This window comes from Macaca fascicularis, chromosome 8 (assembly GCF_037993035.2).
Source record: "Macaca fascicularis isolate 582-1 chromosome 8, T2T-MFA8v1.1".
Classification (NCBI taxonomy): Eukaryota; Metazoa; Chordata; class Mammalia; order Primates; family Cercopithecidae; genus Macaca; species Macaca fascicularis.
Window position 1 is genome coordinate 15437022 of NC_088382.1, and position 21067 is coordinate 15458088.

General features: G+C 46.3%; 2 protein-coding genes across 2 annotated transcripts in view; one reads left to right on the plus strand and one right to left on the minus strand.

The window, feature by feature from the left end:
- Window positions 1-2071: 2071 nt before the first annotated feature.
- LOC135964672 (SH3 domain and tetratricopeptide repeat-containing protein 1) overlaps window positions 2072-21067 on the plus strand; it is a 160055-nt gene continuing 141059 nt past the window's right edge. The window contains exons 1-2 of the mRNA XM_065518879.2: window positions 2072-2101; window positions 10760-10883. Coding sequence (XP_065374951.2) covers window positions 2072-2101; window positions 10760-10883 — 154 coding nt within the window. The remainder of the gene's footprint in view (window positions 2102-10759; window positions 10884-21067) is intronic.
- LOC135964674 (zinc finger protein 669-like) lies at window positions 2917-11775 on the minus strand. Its single transcript, XM_065518888.1, has 3 exons — window positions 11358-11775; window positions 4461-4587; window positions 2917-4265 (listed from the first exon to the last, which is right to left on the minus strand). The coding sequence occupies exons 1-3, from the start codon at window positions 11427-11429 to the stop codon at window positions 4192-4194; spliced, it is 273 nt and encodes a 90-aa protein (XP_065374960.1). The 5' UTR covers window positions 11430-11775; the 3' UTR covers window positions 2917-4191.

Here is a 21067-nt window from a genome sequence, read left to right on the forward strand (position 1 = left end):
ATAAAATTCAATGAGCACTCATTTAGCAATTTATTTTAATACTATTTTTGTAAACTTTGCATTTCCAATTAGGTGAAATTTTAAACCTGTTTCAGTTCTTATACACTTTTTTTTTTTTCCCCTGAGACGGAGTCTTGCCCTGTCACCCAGGCTGGAGTGCAGTGGCATGGTCTTGACTCACTTCAACCTCCACCTCCCAGGTTCAAGCAATTCTCCTGCATCAGCCTCCCAAGTGGCTGGGATTACAGGTGCCCACCACCATGCCCGGCTAATTTTTGTAGTTTTAGTAGAGATGTGGCTTCCCCATGTTGGTCAGGCTGGTCTTGAACCCCTGATCTTGTGATCTGCCTACCTCGGCCTCCCAGAGTGCTCGGATTACAGGCCTGAGCCACCGTGCCTGGCCTCTTCACTCTTTTTAGGCAGAGGGGAGTAAGGGTTGCTTTAAGTTAGGAGGGACTCCCGTGTACCCAACCCATTTGTGTAAATTTCTTCCTTCAGAGTTCTTCAAATCAGCATCACCATTGTTAAAGGCCTTCCACATGGTAATAATTGTGCTACAGGGTTTTACGCACATGAAGTTTATGTTTGGCTGAATGAACCTCCTTGCTGTGGCACAAGGGGGGCATAGGCGTTTTCACCAATTATGAAGTGGGTTCACTGTGCAATGGCTACCAACTTTTCTGAGTACAATGAGACCAAACACATTCATACATAAATTCCATGAAGTGAATTTATTACTTACAAATAGCAAACAAAAGACAACAGAAGCCTAGGATTCAGTATGAACCGCTACCACAAGATCAGGAAGGCTACCCAGAGCAGATGGATGGAGTTTTGATGTAAACACTTCACTTGCACTACAACTGAGGGACCCCAGAAAGCAGCCCACCTTGGGTTTTCTCCAATGATGTGGTTTGCTGGACACAAGCATTAAAGGCCATTCTGTTTTGAGCAGGGACTATAACAGAGCCTGGGCTGTTCTGACCAATGTCACCTGATTATCAGGATATTGCCTTCCCAGCATATCATATAGTTATCTTGAGAACTACCAGTAAGAAAGGGAGGAAAATGGCCCTGCACCCTTAAAACTGAAGGATCAGGATATTTGTTGTGACAGAGGCACAGACAGTAGCGACAGAGTATTCTTGTGAGCCATCCACTAGTTATCTTGACTGGAGCATGGCACCTAACTGCCTTTCTCTTTCCTTTCAATGGAAACTGTTTCAGAATATTTTGAATATTTTGAGTTTCTACATCTACAGAGTTGAGGCACATGATTGCTGGCAGTGTAGACTCTCTGCATGGTTACAGGAAAGAGTTCAGGAGCCCATCAAGCCACATTGGAGGAGACCACCTAATCCTCCAGAGACTGTCATTCCATCTTCCTGGAGTTAGCTCCACATGCAGTAAGGCCATTATGTCTAAGGCCGGCAAGACTTGCCGTCCGAAGATTCGACTTTTGGCATGCTGATAAGCAGCAGTGATAAGAAAAACCCACACACTCGCTAGGAATTTTTCAATGAAAGCAGCTGAGACTCTTCTTCATATGCTTTGATAGGGGCTAATATCAAACTCTTTCTTCCCATTTTCTTTATTCATCCGTGACTGAACCATGAGGCACCATAGATGTACACCTCATCAGGAGGGTGTAGGGGACAGTGGCAAGGGGAGCAGCAGCACAAGAAACAAACAAGGCCACTACTTCTGCCTACATAAAAACTATTGTCTTGGAGTATATAATAATTAATAATGTTCACATGGCTGCCCTAAGCATACAGAGATGGTGACCAGAGTAGATGCAGGGACTACAGAGATACAGCCTGATCCTTGCTAATTAGGACTTAAGTGTTGGCTTATGTGCTGCGCTTTTGTGCATTAATAAACCAGGGCCTCAAAACTGCCTGCTAAGCACAGGCCAAATGTCATGCTGGGTGCAAGTAAACATTCATGTCTAGGAGATGAGAGCAGTTTAGTGTGGGAGAAGATGACAACACCTGAAGACCACAAAACACTGTGCAGACCAAAGGGAAGGCCCATCATCAGCTCACGGTTCTGACTCAGGTGATTGCTGATGTGTTACGGAACCGTCAGCCGACAGCAGGTAGGTCAAGTTGAGCAGGTGTCCTTCATGAGGGCTGGTCCGTTCCATTTGTGTTGCCAATTGTTTCAACAGCGTCTCACGCACCCCACTGGTGAGGAAGGAATGAGCACCCTACGTTTACTGGCACCGTTAAACACATAACATCTATTACTAAACAGATAAGCCAGACATCAGTTATTAATTACTTATAGGAGGATGGTGTAAGCTCCCACAGGCCCAAACAGGGATTAACTTGGGAGCAGAGAGTGGTATAGCAGTGGTATAGCATTAAAAAAGTGAGGATGTTCTTTTTTTTTTTTTTTTTTTTGAGACAGAATCTCTCTCTGTCACCCTTGCTGGAGTGCAGTGGTGTGATCTTGGCTCACTGCAATCTCCGTCTTCCGGGTTCACACCATTCTCCTGCCTCAGCCTCTCTAGAAGCCGGGACTACAGGCACCCACCACCACACACGGCTAAATTTTTGTATTTTTAGTAGAGATGGGGTTTCACCGTGTTAGCCAGGATGGTCTCAATCTCCCGACCTCATGATTCACCGGCCTCGGCCTCCCTAAGTGCTGGGATTACAGGCGTGATCCACCCACGCGGCCGAGGATGTTCCTTGTTCCTACAGGAGTATGTGATTGGTTTGTCTATTGGCTGATAGGGAACTGAATCATGTGACACTGACTGGTAAGACTGTAATACTCTAAAATACAGTATATAAACTATCATATCATAATGGTGCAATACTATCTACTACAATAAGAAAGGCATTGATGAAAAGCCCAACGCTATCATATGTGACTGAGAGATTGAATGCTTCCTCTCTCAGATTGGTTACAACATATTGTCCTATCACAGTCCTCTCTCCTTCATTCAAAGTGAATGACCCAAATAATAGACAGAAATAATAAAGAATAAAGGGCAACACATACAAAGAACTCACGAGATGATACTCTATAGTAAAATTTATGTACTTAGGAATTAATACCAACTCATTATTAGCAAAAAATAAACATCTTTACATCAAGAGTAGTTTTTCCTTTAATAAAGAAAGGTGGAATGTGTATAATGAACAAGGGATAATCAAAATTTGCCAAATGAGGCTAGTAAGACAATCCCAACAATTCACAATCATTATTCACTGGTCCGTTAATCACAGGACAATACATAAAAGCGAAACTTACCCGACCGGGTGCAGTGGCTCATGTCTGTAATCCCAGCACATTGGGAGGCTGAGGTGGGCAAATCATGAGGCCAGGAGTTCAAGACCAGCCTAGCCAACATGGTGAAACCCTGTCTCTACTAAAAATACAAAGAATTAGCTGGATGTAGTGGCAGGCACCTGTAGTCCCAGCTACTACAGAGGCTGAGGCAGGAGAATGACTTAAACCCAGGAGGCGGAGGTTGCAGTGAGCCGAGATTGCACCACTACACTCCACCTCGGCAACACAGTGAGACTCCATCTCAAAAAAAGGTAATAATGAAATAAAAAAAAATTAAACTTACCTACATATTAGAAAAACATTAAAATTCAACCATGAATCCAGCACATTATCAAATGAATAGACAAAAATTCTACCAATAAACTTAATATCATTATCTATGAAACTCAAGTACTACTGCTTAAAGAGCATTTACAGAACTCTCACCTCAAGGTTTCCCTGCAAAACAAGGTGAATTGCATACTCATGACTCCTTAAGAATGAGCCACTGATAAAAACAATATACTTGTAACTTGTGTAACATACATTTTTTCAAGCACTGCACCGTAATTAATTTGCATCAGGCTTTCCAAATTAGAAAAGCTTCACTTATAGAACTTCTTTCCTGTGGGAGTTTTCACATGACTTTTCAAGTAAATGTGAAAACTGAAAATATTCTTGCAGTTTCTAAACTATTAGAGTTTTAATCCTGTGTACGTTCTTGTATTTACAAGGCCCAGGGAGCTACAGTGTCCATTTTCATATGTCCTTGAGTGGGTATGAGAGAAATGAAATATTCCCACTTTCTAAAAAAAATAAATTTCAAGTGACTCTTATTTGTTTTGATTGCTTGTTTTTAAGTTCATGACTTGATAAGATTCCTTCAGAGGACTTTATTTCCTCTTCTCAGTACAAATTATCTATATCTTTCCCAGGTTTTTCAAAGTGATCTTCAATATTCTGGTCTTTCCATTTGTTTCCTAAAATGCAGACCCACAAAATTATCATGAATTATTACAAACTACAGAAACATTACTAGATTTAATGTTCTTTGTACACAGTGCCCATGCCTGATTTATTCACCAAATCATTCCCTTGCCACATTGCAAATCACAAATAGCACTGATGATAGGGAAATACTTCTGTAATTAAGTGAAATGTGTTGTCATTCTCACCTACAGAAGCCAGGTTCCTGCAGGTTTCCTGCATCACTTCTCTGTAGAGATTCTTCTGAGAAGAATCTAGCAAAACCCATTCCTCCTGGGTAAAGTTCACAGCCACATCCTCAAAAGCCATGGAGTCCTAGAACATTCCACACATGTGGATAGAAGGATGGGTGAGACTGACTGCACTGGGAATCTATACTCAATCCATAAGCTGTTTACATGATTCTAAAATTTCCAAGCATTTTTTCTGTGACTTGATTGTCACAACTCTTACTCTGTTCACACATACTCCCTCCCACACAGCAGTACTAATGCTGGAATTGAACTATTCAGAAAGGCAACAGCAAAGTAGAAACACCCATCTCATTAGAGAATCCAGGGAGTAAGATGTGCTGCTAGGAGTTACCTTTTAACTTCACTTTGTGCATTTTTAGTATCTGTCATAATAAAGTCCTACCTGATGTGCATAAGGGAGTTAATATTATCAGTCCTGAGACTACTTATTCTTAAAAATGCCTGCTCACAAAGTTCCACCTTTGTTTGTAATAGTAACTTACATTTTGAAAGGGATTCCACCAACCCAAGTAATAAGAATGACTCACTGCATCTAAATGGCTTATGCAATATATTTACCAAAAGTTTTTCTGCCGAAGGTCTATTATTTTCACTGCAGTGGTGCTTAGGGAACCAGACACCGAAACACAGTCTGAACACTAAGTGTTCAATGAGTTTCCCTGGTAGACAATATTTTACATGTGCTGTCACTTGTTAACTGGGGAGTTGAGCCCATTCAATGTGATTATACCAAGAGAAAGTAGGCTTACTAAATTTAATTGAGTAGTAAACAAAACCAATAATTGATATTTAACAATACTAATACAACAATTTTTAAAATTTCTATTGCACAATGTCAAGGCAGAAAGGAATAAGAGGAAATACGACACGTGTTTTTTAAAATGACATTAATGTCACCATTTCCAGATGCTATTCCTATGAAATCACATAAATTCCCCAATCAGGCTTTTTTTAGGAAGGAAAAACTACTTTTTCATGCGTAGTAAAAATGACAAATGTCTAATGCTTTTTAGTCATCTAAAAAAAGAGTGATGACTTGTCTAACATACTTCTAAGATTTTCAAACGACAATACTCAGGACAGCACAGTATTAGCAGAGAGACGAGCAAGCAGACCAAGGGGAAGAAAAGTCGTAATGACCCAGCATTTATATGGAAAGTTGATGAATGATAGAGTAGGCACTGTAGAATAGAAAAAGAAATCACATGCACTTTAAAATATGAGGCAAACCAGGCTGGCATCTACTTGGGAAAATGCATTGCATTCTTCTCCATTCCATGATCCATAATCAACTTATTATATATTCAAATATGAAAGATAAAACCAGAACACTTTCAGAAGTCACAGGAAGATTTTTTTTATGAAGGATTAGGCAGAATTTCTTTTATGTAAGAAAACAGTGATAAAGGAACAGACAAACTCAAACATATTAAAATTTAGAGAATAAAAGGAAAATAGAGTGGGCCGGGCATGGTGGCTCACGCCTGTAATCCCAGCACCTTGGGAGTATGAGATGGGTGATCACCTGAGGTCAGGAGGTTGACACCAGCCTGACCAACATATCAAAACCCCGTCTTTTTGCTGTTTGTTTGTTTGTTTGTTTTTTGAGACGGAGTCTTGCATTGTCGCTTGGGCTGGGGTGCAGTGGCAAGATCTTGGCTCACTGCAACCTCCACCTCCCGAGTTCAAGCAATTCTCTTGCCTCAGCCTCCCGAGTAGCTGGGATTACAGGTGCCTGCCACCAGGCTCAGCTAATTTTTTTGTATTTGTGGTAGAGACAGTTTTTCACCACGTTGACCAGGCTGCTCTGGAACTCCTGACCTCGTGATCCACCCACCTTGGCCTCCTGAAGTGCTGGGATTACAGGCATGAGCCACCGTGCCAGGCCTAAAACCCCGTGTTTACTGAAAATACAAAAATTAGCTGGGTGTGGTGGTGGGTGCCTATAATCCCAGTTACTCGGGAGGCTGACACAGGAGAATCACTTGAACCGGGCAGGCAGAGGTTGCAGTAAGCAGAGATGGCGCCACTGCAGTCCAGCCGGGCTACAGAGCAAGACAGTGTCTCCAAAAAAACAAAAAAAAAAAACACGAAAAACCCCCTCAGATATCCAGATAAGAGGATACAGATATGTCCACTGTCATAAATTCTTCACCATGCTATAAGAGGGGAACTGACATTTTGGTGAATCTTTGTAAATCATCAATTTATCTATCACACTTGTATTTCACCAGTAGCATTGACAAAGCTAAGTCCTACAATTCCATTTGAAATTACCCTTAAAAAGAACAGACCTTTAAAACTTACTACACTCACTCTGGGGAAGAAATAAATACGAATTTTTAGCAAATAAAATGCATCATTTTATCTTGCCTCTTTGGAAATAGTATTTTTATCTTTCAAGCTGTACTGACAAAATGTATCTTACAGTCAATGACAAACTGAAACTCAAATAAGAGGACAAGCCTTTTCAAGGTAACAAACTCAGGGAGAGGCAGTGCTGACTCCAACGCAGACCTTTCTAAGTGTCACGGCAGCCCATTCTATCCCTCGGGACACCCATCCTGTTCAGTAAAGCACTCAGTGACCACCTAGGAGGCACTGGCACTGCTCTTTGTCCTCCTGTGTGCCTTCAGAGCATTTTCATATTTAGGTTCTTGCACATCCTCTCTGGGGTGGGTTTTCCTCATCCTTTGGGAGAATTTTTCTCTCTTCACAAGTCTGAGACAATCTAGAAAGCAGAAATCATTTCTGCCTTTTCCTCTCAATATCAGCATCCCATTGGCAGACCATCAATGTGTCTCCGAGGAATAAAACCTCCAGCTAGAGGAACAGTTTTAATGACCTAGCTTTAATGACGTTACGTTGTATTGTCCATTCATTTTAATGTCCTAAAATTTTAATAACCCTAAGGGGTCACCATTTTAGATGAAACTATACCCGGAGATTCCTCTAAGGCCAAGAGCATCCAGCTGCTCCCCTGAGAGACTCTACCCCCTACTTCAGGCTGTCCTTGGGGATGAGATGACCCCGGGGCTGATATTCACTAGACCCTCCAATAGACATGGCCACTGTGGGTATCCTGGGTCATTCCCAGACAGTTCTAAAATGCCAGGACTAGGAAAAGACAGGAGGGTGGCTGAGGACACAACACCCTGTAAAGGTTTCACGGGGAGACCTCAACCTAAAGACATTTTGGTAATATGTACACTTAGGAAAGATGAAAAGAAGAGAGGCACAAAGATTTTTTTTTTTACAGTAGAGTGTCAGGTGATTTATTCTCCACTTTCCTCTCATGTAAAATGTTTGGAAACAGAAAAATATTTTGGTCAAGGTGGCTCACGCCTGTATTCCCAGCGCTTTAGGAGGCTGAGGCGGGTGATCAATTAAGGTCAGGAGTTTGAAACCAACCTAGCCACAATGGCAAAACCCTGTCTCTACTAAAAATACAAAAATTAGCAGGACATGGTGGTGTGTCCGGAGCTGCACGCCCCGGCCATAGCGAATAATAATTAAAGATTAAATGCCTGAGCTATATTCATTTCCACCCCACACCTTCTCTCTAGATTTACCTTCTTCCCTATATTAATACCGCCATTAAAAGATGGCTCTCCTCCTGCTTCTTCTTCACTCACTTTTCCCGCGCCCGGGAAAATTGTTACTTAATAGCGCAAGCGCAACATGACGTCCGACCGGAGAAACCGAAACTAACCTGGCCACGCCCTCGGCAATGAGATCATTTCCGCCTTAGCCCAACCCCTTCCCTTCCAAGTGTATATAAGGCAGTGCATTACCGCCATTAAACGAGACTTGATCAGAGCACTGTCTTGTCTCCATTTCTCGTGTCTCTTGTTCCCCAAATTCCCAACCCCTTCTCCAGGGCCTGCTCTGACTATCCCGCGGGCCAGGATAGTGGTGGGCGCTTATAAGCCCAGCTACTTGGGAGGCTGAGGCAGGAGAATCGCTTAAACCTGGGAGTCAGAGGTTGCAATGAGCTAAGACTGCGTCATTGCACTCCAGCCTGGTGACAGGGCGAGACTCCATCTCAAAAAAAAAAAATATATATATATATATATAATATACATTTAAAATTATTACATGTAGATAGTATTTGAAATCATGGGTATATACTGACTGTAGGTAGAAACAAGAGAAGGCAAGGAAAGTTTTTATATTTTTATATTTATATATAATTATATAAAATTAATATACATAATTATAATATGTAAATATATCATATAGGCTGCGCACAGTGGCTTAAACCTGTAATCCCAGCAATTTGGGAGGCCAAGGTGGGCAGATCAGCTGAGGTCAGGAGTTCGAGATTAGCCTGACCAACATGGAGAAACCCCATCTCTACTAACAAAAATTAGCCAGGCGTGGTAGTGTGTGCCTGTAATCCCAGCTACTCAGGAGTCTGAGGCAGGAAAATCACTTGAACCCGGGAGGTGGAGGCTGCAGTGAGCCCAGATTGTGTCATTGCACTCCAGCCTGGGCAACAAGAGTTAAACTCCATCTCAAAATAAATAAATAAATAAATAAAACAAGAAATACATCTTTATGTCTAAATACATAATTATAATACATGTGTATATATACATTTATTATAAATTTATTAATATATGAAATATATTTATTTCTGAGACAGGGTCTGGCTCTGTCACCCAGGCTGGAGTGCAGTGGCACTATCATAGCTCATTGAAGCCTTGAACAGATGGCTCAAGCGATCCTCCCATCTCAGCCTCCTGAGTGGCTAGGATTGCATACACACACCACCATGCGTAGCTAACTTTAAAATTTTTTGTAGAGACAGGATCTTCCTTTTTTGCCTAAGCTGGTCTTGAACTCCTGGGCTCAAGTGATCTTCCTGCCTCAGGCTTCCAATGTGTTAGACGTGGGCCACTGCATCTGGTCTAATGCATTTTTTAATTTGCGAGTATATATTATTTAAAATTTGAAGTACTGAATGTGTTGAACAACTAACTTGCAGAATTCCTGAACGATGGACGGTCAGCTGTCATGTCCTGGTTCAAATCGTCCCAGCACACTAAGGCTAGAAACCTTTCAGCCAACTTCCACTTATGTCTCCTGGGGCAGGACAATGTCACTTGGCCAATCCCCACTAAGAGGGACTCTGGAAGGGCAAGAAACTATTCTGTTCTCTATAATGGAACGTGACCAGGGAGAAGGCAGCTGGGAGGACCAGCTGGGCCCTTCAACCAGCAGCGTCCACCATCGACCAACTGCCCTACAGCTACACTGTGCTGGGCATTTGGGGCACTGTTATGAGCAAGAGTTTCCATTTTTCTTCTCATGGGACCTTCATGCTAGTGGCAAGAGACAATTTTTTTTTTTTTTTTTTTTGAGACAGAGTTTTTTTCTTGTCACTCAGGCTGGAGTGCAATGGTGTAATCTCAGCTCACTGCAATCTCTGCCTCCTGGATTCAAGCAATTCTCCTGTCTCAGCCTTCCGAGTAGCTGGGATTACAGGATTGCACCACCATGTCTAGCTAATTTTTGTATTTTTAGCAGAGATGGGGTTTCACCATGTTGGCCAGGCTGGTTTCGAACTCCTGGCCTCAAGTGATCCACCTGCCTCGGCCCCACAAACTGCTGGGATTACAGGCGCGAGCCACCACGCCCGGCCCTACTTCACTCCTAACGCCCACCATACGTGCTTCCAAATGTTTGCTGAATGACAAGGTGAACGAGTGAATGGGACTACGTGAGTTCAGGCAGCAGGCAATCCAATTCCTTCCACCTCAGTTTCCCTTTTTGTAAAACAAGCCTGTCTCTCGCTCTCTGCCCTAAAAGCCTGAGTTCTGGGCTTGAGATGAGCGCGTCCTGTAGAGCAGACTCCAGGTGGACGTTGAGCTGGGTCTTCTAGGAGGCCAGGATCCGGCCAGCTCTTGGGTCCGGTCCTCCCGCGGGACCCCGCACGCCCAGTCCCAGCACCGCCCCGCCCAACCTCCCTTTGTTCCTCCAGGCCCCGCCCTCTCCGCGCAGCTCGCTCCGCATTGGCCGGGGGGCGGGTCCTGGGCGCCCGGCTCCGCTGGGGCAGGGCGGCGGGCGGCGGGCGGCGGGCGGCGGGCGGCGGGCGGCGGGCGGCGGGCGGCGGGCGGCGGGCGGCGGGCGGCGGGCGGCGGGCGGCGGGCGGCGGGCGGGGCCGTGTGCACCTGCGCGGTGTGTTTCCGGGCCGCAGCCCTGCGCCAGCTGCAGCTCCTTGATCCGAGCCGGATCCTGAGCGGGGAACACGGGCTGAAGCGGCGGCGGCGGCCCCGCCCCGGGGCTCCGTTGTTGAGGCTGCGGTGGCTCTGTCGGCTGCTCAGCTGCGCTTCAGTCGGCTCAGGCGCCCAGGTGAGGAGCGAGCGCTGCGAGGCGGCAGCCTGAGGTGAGACGGCACGACGGGCGACGGGGTCTCCTGACCGGGCGGGGGTCTCTGCCCCGGGCGTGGCGGCTCCGAGCTGGGCTCCGCAGGGTCCGAGGTCGGGATCCGGGGTCCTTGCGCCAGGGCTTTGTCTCGGCCTTGGGCGGCACTGGGGGCTTCGCGCCTGCTGCGGTACCGCGTGGGCCCGCGGGGGAGTCCCGGTCGCCCTGCGGGTGGGGGCCGGTCCCTACTGCTCCCCGGCTCCCCGCGTCTGCCGCGGAGGGGACTGCATGGACCCGGGCGCTGGCTTCTGCCCGGTCCCCCGCAGCGTGGCTGGTCCCCGCGTGCGGCAGAGGGGGCCCTGCGTGGGCCCACTCGTGTGGCGGGATCCGGGTCACCGCGAGTGGGAGACTCCGCCGCCCTCCCCGCCCTCCCTAGCAGCGAGACTGCTTCGCTAGACTCACCGAGGGGACTGCGCGGACCCTCGGACGAGGGAGTCCGTGACTCTGGGTGGGGGCTGTTTCCCGGCCCCGCATGACGGCTTCCTGTTTTGTCACCTATATAGGTGGCTGCGTGGACCCGCGCGCGTGGGTCCTGGCCGCCCTGCTAGTGGTGCTGTGCGCCGCCCCGTGGCTCGTCTGCGTCGACTCCGCCTGGGACACGCGTGTAGTGGGGGTCCGTGTGCGGGGGGCGCGGTTGGTGGGGGCGCACTGCCCCCGCCCCATAGTTTATCCTCTCACTTGCCTGGCGGGAGGAAGCGAGAGGCGCGGGCCCGGAGCTGTCGCGCAGTGGCCACACCGACCTCTGCCCTGGCTGGCGGGTCCCAGGGGGCGAGGGGCCCTCACAGCGCGTCCCACCGCGGGTCCCACCGCCGCACTTCCTGCTCTGGCCCCGGGCTGGGCTCTGATTGGAGGGAGCAGGGCCCTTCTGCCCAGCACTTCTTTATTTCTTCCGTTAGTAATGGGAAGAAAAAAAAAATCTGGAAAGCCAGATTGAACTTTGTAGCTCTTAGCGCTTGGAGAGTGGAAGAAACTCTCCCAAGAATTTGGCGGGCTGGAAAATGCGTTTCAAGCAGGAGCATCCACACCCACGGAATGAGGCCAAGGCAGTTACAGTTAGAGGTCAGACTTATGAGGGGAGAGCGAGGCTGAGGTCCGTGGGTGGGGAGACTCCGACCTCAGCTTGATGGGAAGACCTGATGCTGCCCCTCAGACGCTGTATTTCTCAGCCAGCGAAGAAAGTGGAATCACTCCTTAATGAATGCTTTCATCAAACTTTTGAAAAACCTGTAATGTCCCAGGAAGCGAAATCGAACTGGACAGTTTTCCCCTTTTAAGAGTGTTAAACGTCCTGGAGACAAACAGCAGAAGGCTCAAGGAGTCCAAATACTCAACCTGAAGTTCTTTCTGAACAAGAGATGGTGTATAAGTAACAGGCATAGGAGACAAAACTGAACTAATCACCACAGCTGTGGCTCCTAGCCCTGTAGCGTGTCATGCAGGCCCTTTTGCCTTCTCTGCCCTCCGCTGTCCCAGACTCCAAGACTACTGCGCACCTCCAGTCATCAGCTCCTGCCGACCCATTGCTATGAACTCTGTTTCGGTGGCTCTCTTCTCTCTGAAGTTTTGCTTGTTCTCCTGAAGTCCTGGTCTTTAAGAGCTTACGATCCGCAGGGACAGATTGGCTTTGGGCGGTACATAGTTAACTGTAGCACAGCTTGAAAAATGCTCTGATAGAAGTGCGCAGGCAGTTTGTACATACGGGTAAATGCGAGGTCCTTTTTCAATACCATGAATCCAAGTATTCATGCTATTTTAAATCTGCAATTCTTTGACTCTCCAGAGGGTTTTTAGATTAATTTTTTTTTTCTATTACTTCCTAGTGTTTGTAGCATAGTTCAGAATACTTGATTAAAACTTACCAGGTCGGCCGGGCGCGTTGGCTCACGCCTGTAATCCGAGGACTTTGGGAGGTCTAGGCAGGTGAATCACTTGAGGTCAGGAGTTCGAGACCAACCTGGCCAACATGGTGAAACCCTGTCTCTACTGAAAATACAAAAATTAGTTGGGCGTGGTGGTGGGCGCCTGTAATCGCAGCTCCTCAGGAGGCTGAGGCAGGAGAATAGCTTGAACCCAGGAGGCGGAGGTTGCAGTGAGTGAAATGGCTACACTGCACTCCTGCCTGGGCCATAGAGTGAGACTTCCTCTCAAAACAAAAACAAAAACAATGTACTGGCTCTACCTCCGGCTCTGGAATTTTCCTGGAAGGCCTTCTCTTCTGGGCTTCATTTTTCTCACTTTTGAGGATCGTAAACTACATAATTTCCAAGAATTTTTGCTCTACACCTTTAATTCTTTCAAGTAAATATAGCAGAGAAAAATTCTCTTCCTCGCAATGATGTAAGGAAGTCTCTCACAGAAGGGGACACAAGGGTATGGAGAATAATTTTTTGTTTTTTTTTTTTTTTGGGGTGACGGAGTTTTGCTCTGTTGCCCAGGCTGGAGTGCAGTGGCAGGATCTCGGGTCACTGCAAGCTCCGCCTCCTGGGTTCACTCCATTCTCCTACCTCAGCCTCCCAAACACCTGGGACTATAGGCGCCTGCCACCACGCTTGGCTAATTTTTTGTATTTTCAGTAGAAACAGGATTTCACTGTGCTAGGCAGGATAGTCTCCATCTCCTGACTTCGTGATCTGCCCGCCTCAGCCTTCCAGAGTGCTGGGGATTACAGGTGTGAGCCACTGCCTGTGGCCGACAGAGGATGTATTTCTGAGCTCTACATTTCAGAGTTCTTTTCTCTAGCCCTGGCCTGGGTCCCAAACAGGGAACTTAATTCACTCTATCACTGAAGTATACTCTTGCTTTGATGCCATTGGTATGTTGTCCTAGAGATTTGCTGTGGCTGCTAGGAGTGTTTCAGAGTTAAGAACTGATGCAACCTCTCTTTTGTCAGTTTATGAGTCTATAAACCATCTTGTTTCCTTTAGCGTTATCTCCCTGGAACTGGAAGGTCAGAGATGAAGTTTTCTTAGATTATAAGTCTCAGTCTTTGCTATCTACCTTCGTCTGTCTCCCATGTCACCTGCTGTTTTTTTTCCCCGTTTTTCATTTTAATGTTTTTATTGGATAGGTGTCTATTATTGCAGGCTACCTCAAAACATTTTTGGATATTGACAGGATATAAGTATGAATAATATGTAAAAGATAACTTATTCTAGTTCTTTTGAGCAGAAGATTTGGTTTCGATATGTGGCCCTATTAAAGCTTTTGTTAAGCCCAAGTACTTGCTGAACTTCAGTTCCCTTACCTGTAAAATGGAGTTAGTTGTTAGTAATACCTGTTCTGCCTAACTCAGGAGATTGTTTTGAGGATCAAACGAAATTATGAATGTAATGGAATTTTGTAAATTTTAAATGAAATATTGTATTACCTAAGATTTTTTTTTTAAACGCCATGTTAAGAATGGAATGAATCTGGGTTTTCCTTTGAAATCCCAAATGTTTAATGTACAGAGAAGTTTTAATGTGTCTGTTGGGGAGCTTCATTAGGATTGTTTTCTATCTTTAATTGGCCAGTATTGTTTTATATGTTAGCATTTTTGGGGAACATCAAAATTTGTGTTTCAGTTATCATTAATATTTTACAAAGTTATTGAATGTGCATGATTTAGTCTTTAACAATCTCTTCAATTATTTACATTCCCATATAAAAAATGCAGTAATGAACGTCCATGTAAATAACATTCCCATGCTTTGATGAAGCATAATTTCTTGACATTGCAGTTTCTAAGTGCCCTGTCTTGAGGTTGGGAAAGCTAAAGGGCAGTCAGAAGTCAAGGTCAGCAAAGTGTCACCTTTGACATTTGAAATCCAGCAGCAGGTATCACAGTGAACCCCATTCCAGCATCCAGGAAGTTTCTCTGTCCTGCCTCTCCTCCAGCCACCTCAGAATCTGTGTCTGCGGTGTTGGTCCTGCTTTCCTCTCTCTCCTCTGCCTTTTCTTTCTCTTCACCAACTTCTACTGAGTGCCTCTGATGTCCCAGACAGTGACAGTGGGAGTACGAAGGCTAATAAACCCGGCCCTGGTCCTCAAAGAATTGATGTTTTCTGTGCAGATATTAAGTGACACTGTCATATATAGTGTTGAAAAACATTGATACAGATTTCCTGTGAAGTGCAGAAGCACCATCCTAGAAGCAGAGATGCAGAGGCAGCACTGGTGACTCACACATGGAGAGCTGGAGTTCTTGGTCTAGTGGGATAAACTGACTTGGACATCATTTCAGTGCAGCGGAGTGAGTGCTGGGACGGGCTCCCTCGGGGCATCTGGGGCTGGGTTTGTCTGGTGTTTAGTCTCCTGCCTGGTACTTAGAGTTTATCAGTAAGATGAGCATTGGGAGGTTTCTAAGTGAAAGGAAAGGCAATCACTTACCTGAAACCTAAAATTTGTAGGTGTTCTGGGCCATTTATAATTCACTGAATCTGTTTTGTCAGAACAAGTCTATCATCTATTGTTTTGGATAGAGTGTGGCCAGCCCTGCTTTGCAATGTCAGGAAATCAGGAAACGCTTGTCAGGTGTCAACACCGTGCCAGACACTCTTCTAGGGGTTTCCACGTAAATCACTGTATTCATTTCTGTTGCTGCTTTACCACATTTCCACAAATTTCATGTCTTAAAACAATTGAAATTGTATCATCTCACAGTTCTGTGGGGCAGAAGTCTAACGTGGGTGTCACTGGGCAAAAATCAGCATGTGGGCTGGGCTGCATTCCTCACTGGAGAATTGTTTCCAAGCGCTTTTGGCCAAATATAGTTCCTTGTGGTTGCAGGACTGAGGTGTCTGTTCCCTTGCTGGCCATCTGTTGGGGGCTGCCCTCAGCTCCCTCTATCTGGTCTTTGCACGTGGTCCCATCAGCTCAGGACTAGCTAACCCAGGGACCTGGTCAGGCTCTCCAGTTCCCCTGTGTGCATTTCTCTTCTTCCACTCGGAGAAAGTTCTATGCCCTGTTTTAAAGTATTTTTTTGAGATGGAGTCTCGCACTGTTGCCCAGGCTGGAGTGCAGTGGTGTGTTCTCAGCTCACTGCAACCTCTACCTCCCAGGTTCAGGTGATTCTCCTGCTTCAGCCTCCTGAGTAGCTGGGACTACAGTTGCCCGCAATGACACCCGAGTAATTTTTGTATTTTTAGTAGAGATGGGATTCACCATTTTAGCCAGGATGGTCTCCTTCTCTTGATCTCGTGATCCGCCTGCCTTAGCCTTCCAAAGTGTAGAGATTACAGGTGTGAGCCACCACACCTGGCCAGTTCTAGGCTCTTAGAGGCTCATGGGATTAGATTGGACCTCCCTGGATAGCCCAGGATACTCTTCCTAAGGCCTGTGGCAAAGCCCTTTTGCTGCATAACATAGTCACAGGTCTTGGGGGTTGGACTCTCCCACCACAGTTACCGATCCACTTACTACAGCAGCCTGGGAGGTGCTTTTCATTGCCTCTCGTTAACAGATACCAATTTTTTTTTTTTTTTCTTTGCAAATTGGCAGGAACATGAAGATCCTTCTTTTTTTTTTTTTTTTTGAGACGGAGTCTCATTCTCTTGACTGGGCTGGAGTGCAGTGGTGCAATCTTGGCTCACCACGACTTCCACCCCCCGGGTTCAAGCAGTTCTCCTGCCTCAGCCTCCTGAGTAGCTGGGACTACAGGCACATGCCACCAAGCCTGGCTAATTTTTGTATTTTTAGTAGAGATGGGGTTTCACTCTGTTGGCCAGGCTGGTCACAAACTCCTTACATTGTGATCCGCCCGCCTTGGCCTCCAAAAGTGCTGGGATTACAGACATGAGCCACTGCGCCCAGCCATGAAGATCCTTCTTAAATGAAAAAACCGTTCCTCTGACTTGATGTGAGGCTGTTGGTGAGACTGATAGCAGTGGAGACAGGTCCATCAGAAACAGAGCTAAACTTTGTGTTCTGGAGTATTTTGATGGCCTGCCCTGATTATGTAAGTTTTGCTAAGAAGTCATTAGAGTAATTCCTCTACTGGAAGAAACACCATATGGGGAATTTGGGACCTTGCCTTTTCAAGTTTTACCCAAAGGACTCTTCATGGGTGAAAAGTACATGATTCCAGGTCCATTTCTAGAATGGAAACAGCTGCATCCACCCAACAGCGATTCACATTCCTGAGTTTGAGAGAATCCGATTGTCTCAAGGCTGAAGCTAAAAGCCCTATAAACAATGTTTGCACTTTATTCATAGTTAGGAATTAGGTGCATCGTGTGGTCAAGAAAACAACTGATGGTGGTCACCAAGTAGTTTAAAACCAAGCAGGACCTCGTTTTATCATGTGGGTGTTTTTGATTTTCTTAACGAAGTTTTTATTTTCCTGTGCAATAAATGACAAACTCTGACTTGAAATACATTTCCTTTAATAAACCAGAATCTAGGGTCGGGCACAGTGGCTCATGCCTGTAATCCCAGACTTTGGGAGGCTGAAGAGGGCAGATCACGAGGTCACTAGATTGAGACCATCCTGGCTATGGAGTGGTGGCTCACACCTGTAATCCCAGCACTTAGGGATGCTGAGGCAGTAGGATCCACTGAGGTCAGGAGTTTAAGACCACCAACATAGTGAGACCTCCACCTCTACCAAAAAAAAAAAAAAAAAAATGCTGGGCGTGGTGGGGCACAGCTGTGGTTCTAGCTGCTGGGGTTGGGGGGGGTGTTGATCACCTGATCTCACTAATTTGAGGCTGTAGTCAGTTAGAATTACACCACGGCATTCCAGCCTGGGCAACAGAGCAAGACCCTCTCTCAAACAAAAACAAAAAAAACCATATTACTTAATATACTATTGTTGTTGGTCAAGTATCAGATTTTGTTTAAAAACTAAATACTCTTTTTTTTTTTTTTTTTTTTTTTTTTTTTTTTTTTTTTTTGAGACGGAGTCTCGCTCTGTCACCCAGGCTGGAGTGCAGTGGCATGGTCTCAGCTCACTGCAAGCTCCGCCTCCCCGGTTCACACCATTCTCCTGCCTCAACCTCCTGAGTAGCCAGGACTACAGGCACCCACCACCACGCCTGGCTAATATTTTGTATTTTTAGTAGAGATGGGGTTTCACCCTGTTAGCCAGGATGGTCTTGATCTCCTGACCTCGTGATCTGCCCACCTTGGCTTCCCAAAGTGCTGGGATTATAGGTAAATACTCATTTTTAGCAAAGTTGTACAGACCTACAGCTCTAACAGTCAGTAATTAACAAGGCTTACAATAAAACCCAGCAATCCCCTACCTTACCCTTCTCCACTCTGATCCCTGCTCCTTGGAGGTTACTGTGTTTATGTTTTAGCTCGTTCTAGATTGTGTGAAAGACAGGGAGATGTCCTACTGTGGAAGACAAGGATTCAGGCTGCTTACCTTCCCCGCTTCTCCTGCTGCCCACGTTTTTCTCCCCCATCCTCTCAGTATAATTATTGTGATAGTGAGGCCAGGCACGGTGGCTCGTGACTTATCCCAGATTTTTGGGAGGCCGAGGCGGGCAGATCACTTGAGGCCAGGAGTTGAAGGCCAGCCTGGCCAACACAGAGAAACCCCGTCTCTACTAAAAAATACAAAAATTAGTCGGTTGTAGTGTCCCACACCTGTAGTCCCAGCTACTCAGGAGGGTGAGGCACAAGAATTGCTTGAACCTGAGAGGTGGAGGTTGCAGTGAGCTGAGATCGCACGATAAGGTGAGATCGCACGATAAGGTGAGATCGCACCACTGCACTCCAACCTGGGCAACAGAGGTAGATTCTGTCTCAAAAAAAAAAGTATCGTGATAGTGGGATACATAGTACAATATTGTGTATATTTAGTATTCTTCCTGGTTTTTGGCCCAGAGCTTCTAAAACTCTTGTAATTTCCTGAGTGATAGGAACATCATTGGTTATATTATTTGGTCCTATGTTTCAATACCTGATACAAGAGCTTCTAAGGCTTTTGGAATCTCTGGGGTGATAGGAGTGTCTTTTGTATGATAATGAGATGACAGATGGCTTCGGGCACCTGGACAGATTCAGGATTAGGGTTGGTTGCCAGAAAGATGAGTCATGATTAAAGAGTTGGACATATCAGCCCCACCCCTACCTCTGGGAGGGGAGATGAGACAGGCTGGAAATTGAGCTACTCACGGTGGCCAATGACTTAATCATGTCTATGTTATGAAAACTCCATAAAACCCTCTAAATACTGGGTTTGGAAAGCTTCTGGTTTGGTGAACTCATTTGGTGCTGGGGAGGTGGCACTTCCAGGAACGGCATGGGAGCCCCGACCTCTCTGCCCCGTGGTGTGCCCTGTGCCTCTCTTGCATTTGGCTGTTCCCGTGTTCTCTTCTTTGTAATAAACCAATAAGAGTAAGTAACTGCCAAGCACTTTGCGTCTGTCACCTCACTTACTTTTTCAGCAACACTGTGTGGCAGATAATGTCCTCATTTTGCCGGTGACAAAATGAGACTGATGCATTGAGTAACTTGCTCAAGATCACATAATAAGTGGAATTCAAGCTCTGACACCGAAGCCTGTGCTTTTAACCAGCATGCTGCATACGCGGTCTCTTTATTTGTTAGGAGTTTCGGTGTCTCTAGGGCCTGACACCAAGTTGACCATTGTGGCCTAGAGCTGTTATAACGGAGCTTTTAGCGGCCCTGCTGAGAACAGAGCCAGCACCTCCGGATTGGCAGGGCAGGGGCTGTTCCTGCTGGGAGCTGCAGGTCACTCCCTGTAGCCCTTGGCTGATCTTGCTCATCCACTCCATCCCTCATTCAGTAGTTCCTGAGTGCGGCCTCTGTGCGGAGGAGAAGGAGGCAGCCTTCCAGCCCAGGTGGGGCCTGCAGGTACACACAGGGAGAGGCAGCTGTGCACTGAGCTGGCTGTAGGCTGGGACAGCGTGGCTCCAGAGGTGACAATAGAATGCTCTGGGACTGCAGAGGGAACACGTGCTTGTGAAAGGGAGGAAGGGGCAGGCACCGCAGAGGAGGTGTACTTGAGTTAGACTTTGAGGGAGGAGTTGGATTTCCTCCGTGGAACCGAGCAGCTGAGGCTTTCTCAGCAGCTGAAGATTACAGCCAGCCAGCCTCAAATGTTCAGCTTTTCCTGAATTCCCTTTTTTAAGACAGTGCAGTAAGTTTTCCACAGAGATAAAGCGGTCACCTCCATGTCATTCATGTTCTGCGAATCCTGTGTGTAGTTTTCGATGCTTAGCAGATGGGAGCAACCTGGGCCATAAGAGAAGAGCCTGTGTGTCCACTTGTTTGGACATCAGTCAGGTGTGGCACAGGGCAGTGATCACTGCCTTCCCCTGAGGAACTCAGTTGTACTTTTATGTGGAGAGGACAAAGAAAGCTGTTGTACAGGGGGCAGGAGACATTTCACCTGCAAAGCAAGGCACAAAATACATAGTCTGTGCCCTGCATGAGAAACCTAGCAGAACTGTGTGCTGATTCCCACCCCTGCCTCCCCTCCTGAGAGCGAACCGTCCATTGTACCATGGCGGAGGGCATTTCAGAAGCCTCTGCAATCGGAGTGATCTGTTACTTGCCCATTGAGCGTTAGGGGCAGCAACCAGGTGGGGTGGCTGAAACACAGGCCTTGGCCAGACCTGGTTGGGCATGTTGGTTCTGCCACTGATTGTGAATTACAGAACCTTGGAGAAGTCATTGTCTTTGTCTGTGCCTCTCATGTAAGATGGGGAACACTGTGGCCATTGCAGAAAAGCAGATAGGTGGAGCGAGTATGAAGTGCTTTGTGTGTGTGTCATACGGTGAATGAAATGGCACTGATTGACATTATTGATAGTAATAACAGGTTTAATTCAGGAATAAAACTGGTAAAGTAGGCCAGGCGCGGTGACTCACGCCTGTAATCCCAGCACTTTGGGAGGCCAAGGCGGGCGGATCATGAGGTCAGGAGTTTGAGACCAGCCTGGCCAATATGGTGAAACCCCATCTTTACTAAAAATACAAAAATTAGCTGGGTGTGGTGGTAGTCCTGGGTGCGCCTGTAGTCCCAGTTACTTGGGAGGCTGAAGCAGGAGAATCGTTTGAACCTGGGAAGTGGAGGTTGCAATGAGCTGAGATGGCGTCACTGCACTCCAGTGTGGTCTACAGAGTGAAACTCTGTCTCAAAGGAAAAAAAAAAAAAA

What these genes read in the sequence shown, in the direction of transcription:
- LOC135964674 (XM_065518888.1), bottom strand. Translation starts at nt 11,429, where the DNA reads ATGCGGGGCCGGGAAACAGCCCCCACCCAGAGTCACGGACTCCCTCGT. An exon ending in GGGTCCGCGCAGTCCCCTCG is followed by an intron (nt 4,588 to 11,357) that starts GTGAGTCTAGCG and finishes GGAATGTTCTAG; the next exon opens with GACTCCATGGCTTTTGAGGA. An exon ending in CAGGAACCTGGCTTCTGTAG is followed by an intron (nt 4,266 to 4,460) that starts GTGAGAATGACA and finishes TCTGCATTTTAG; the next exon opens with GAAACAAATGGAAAGACCAG.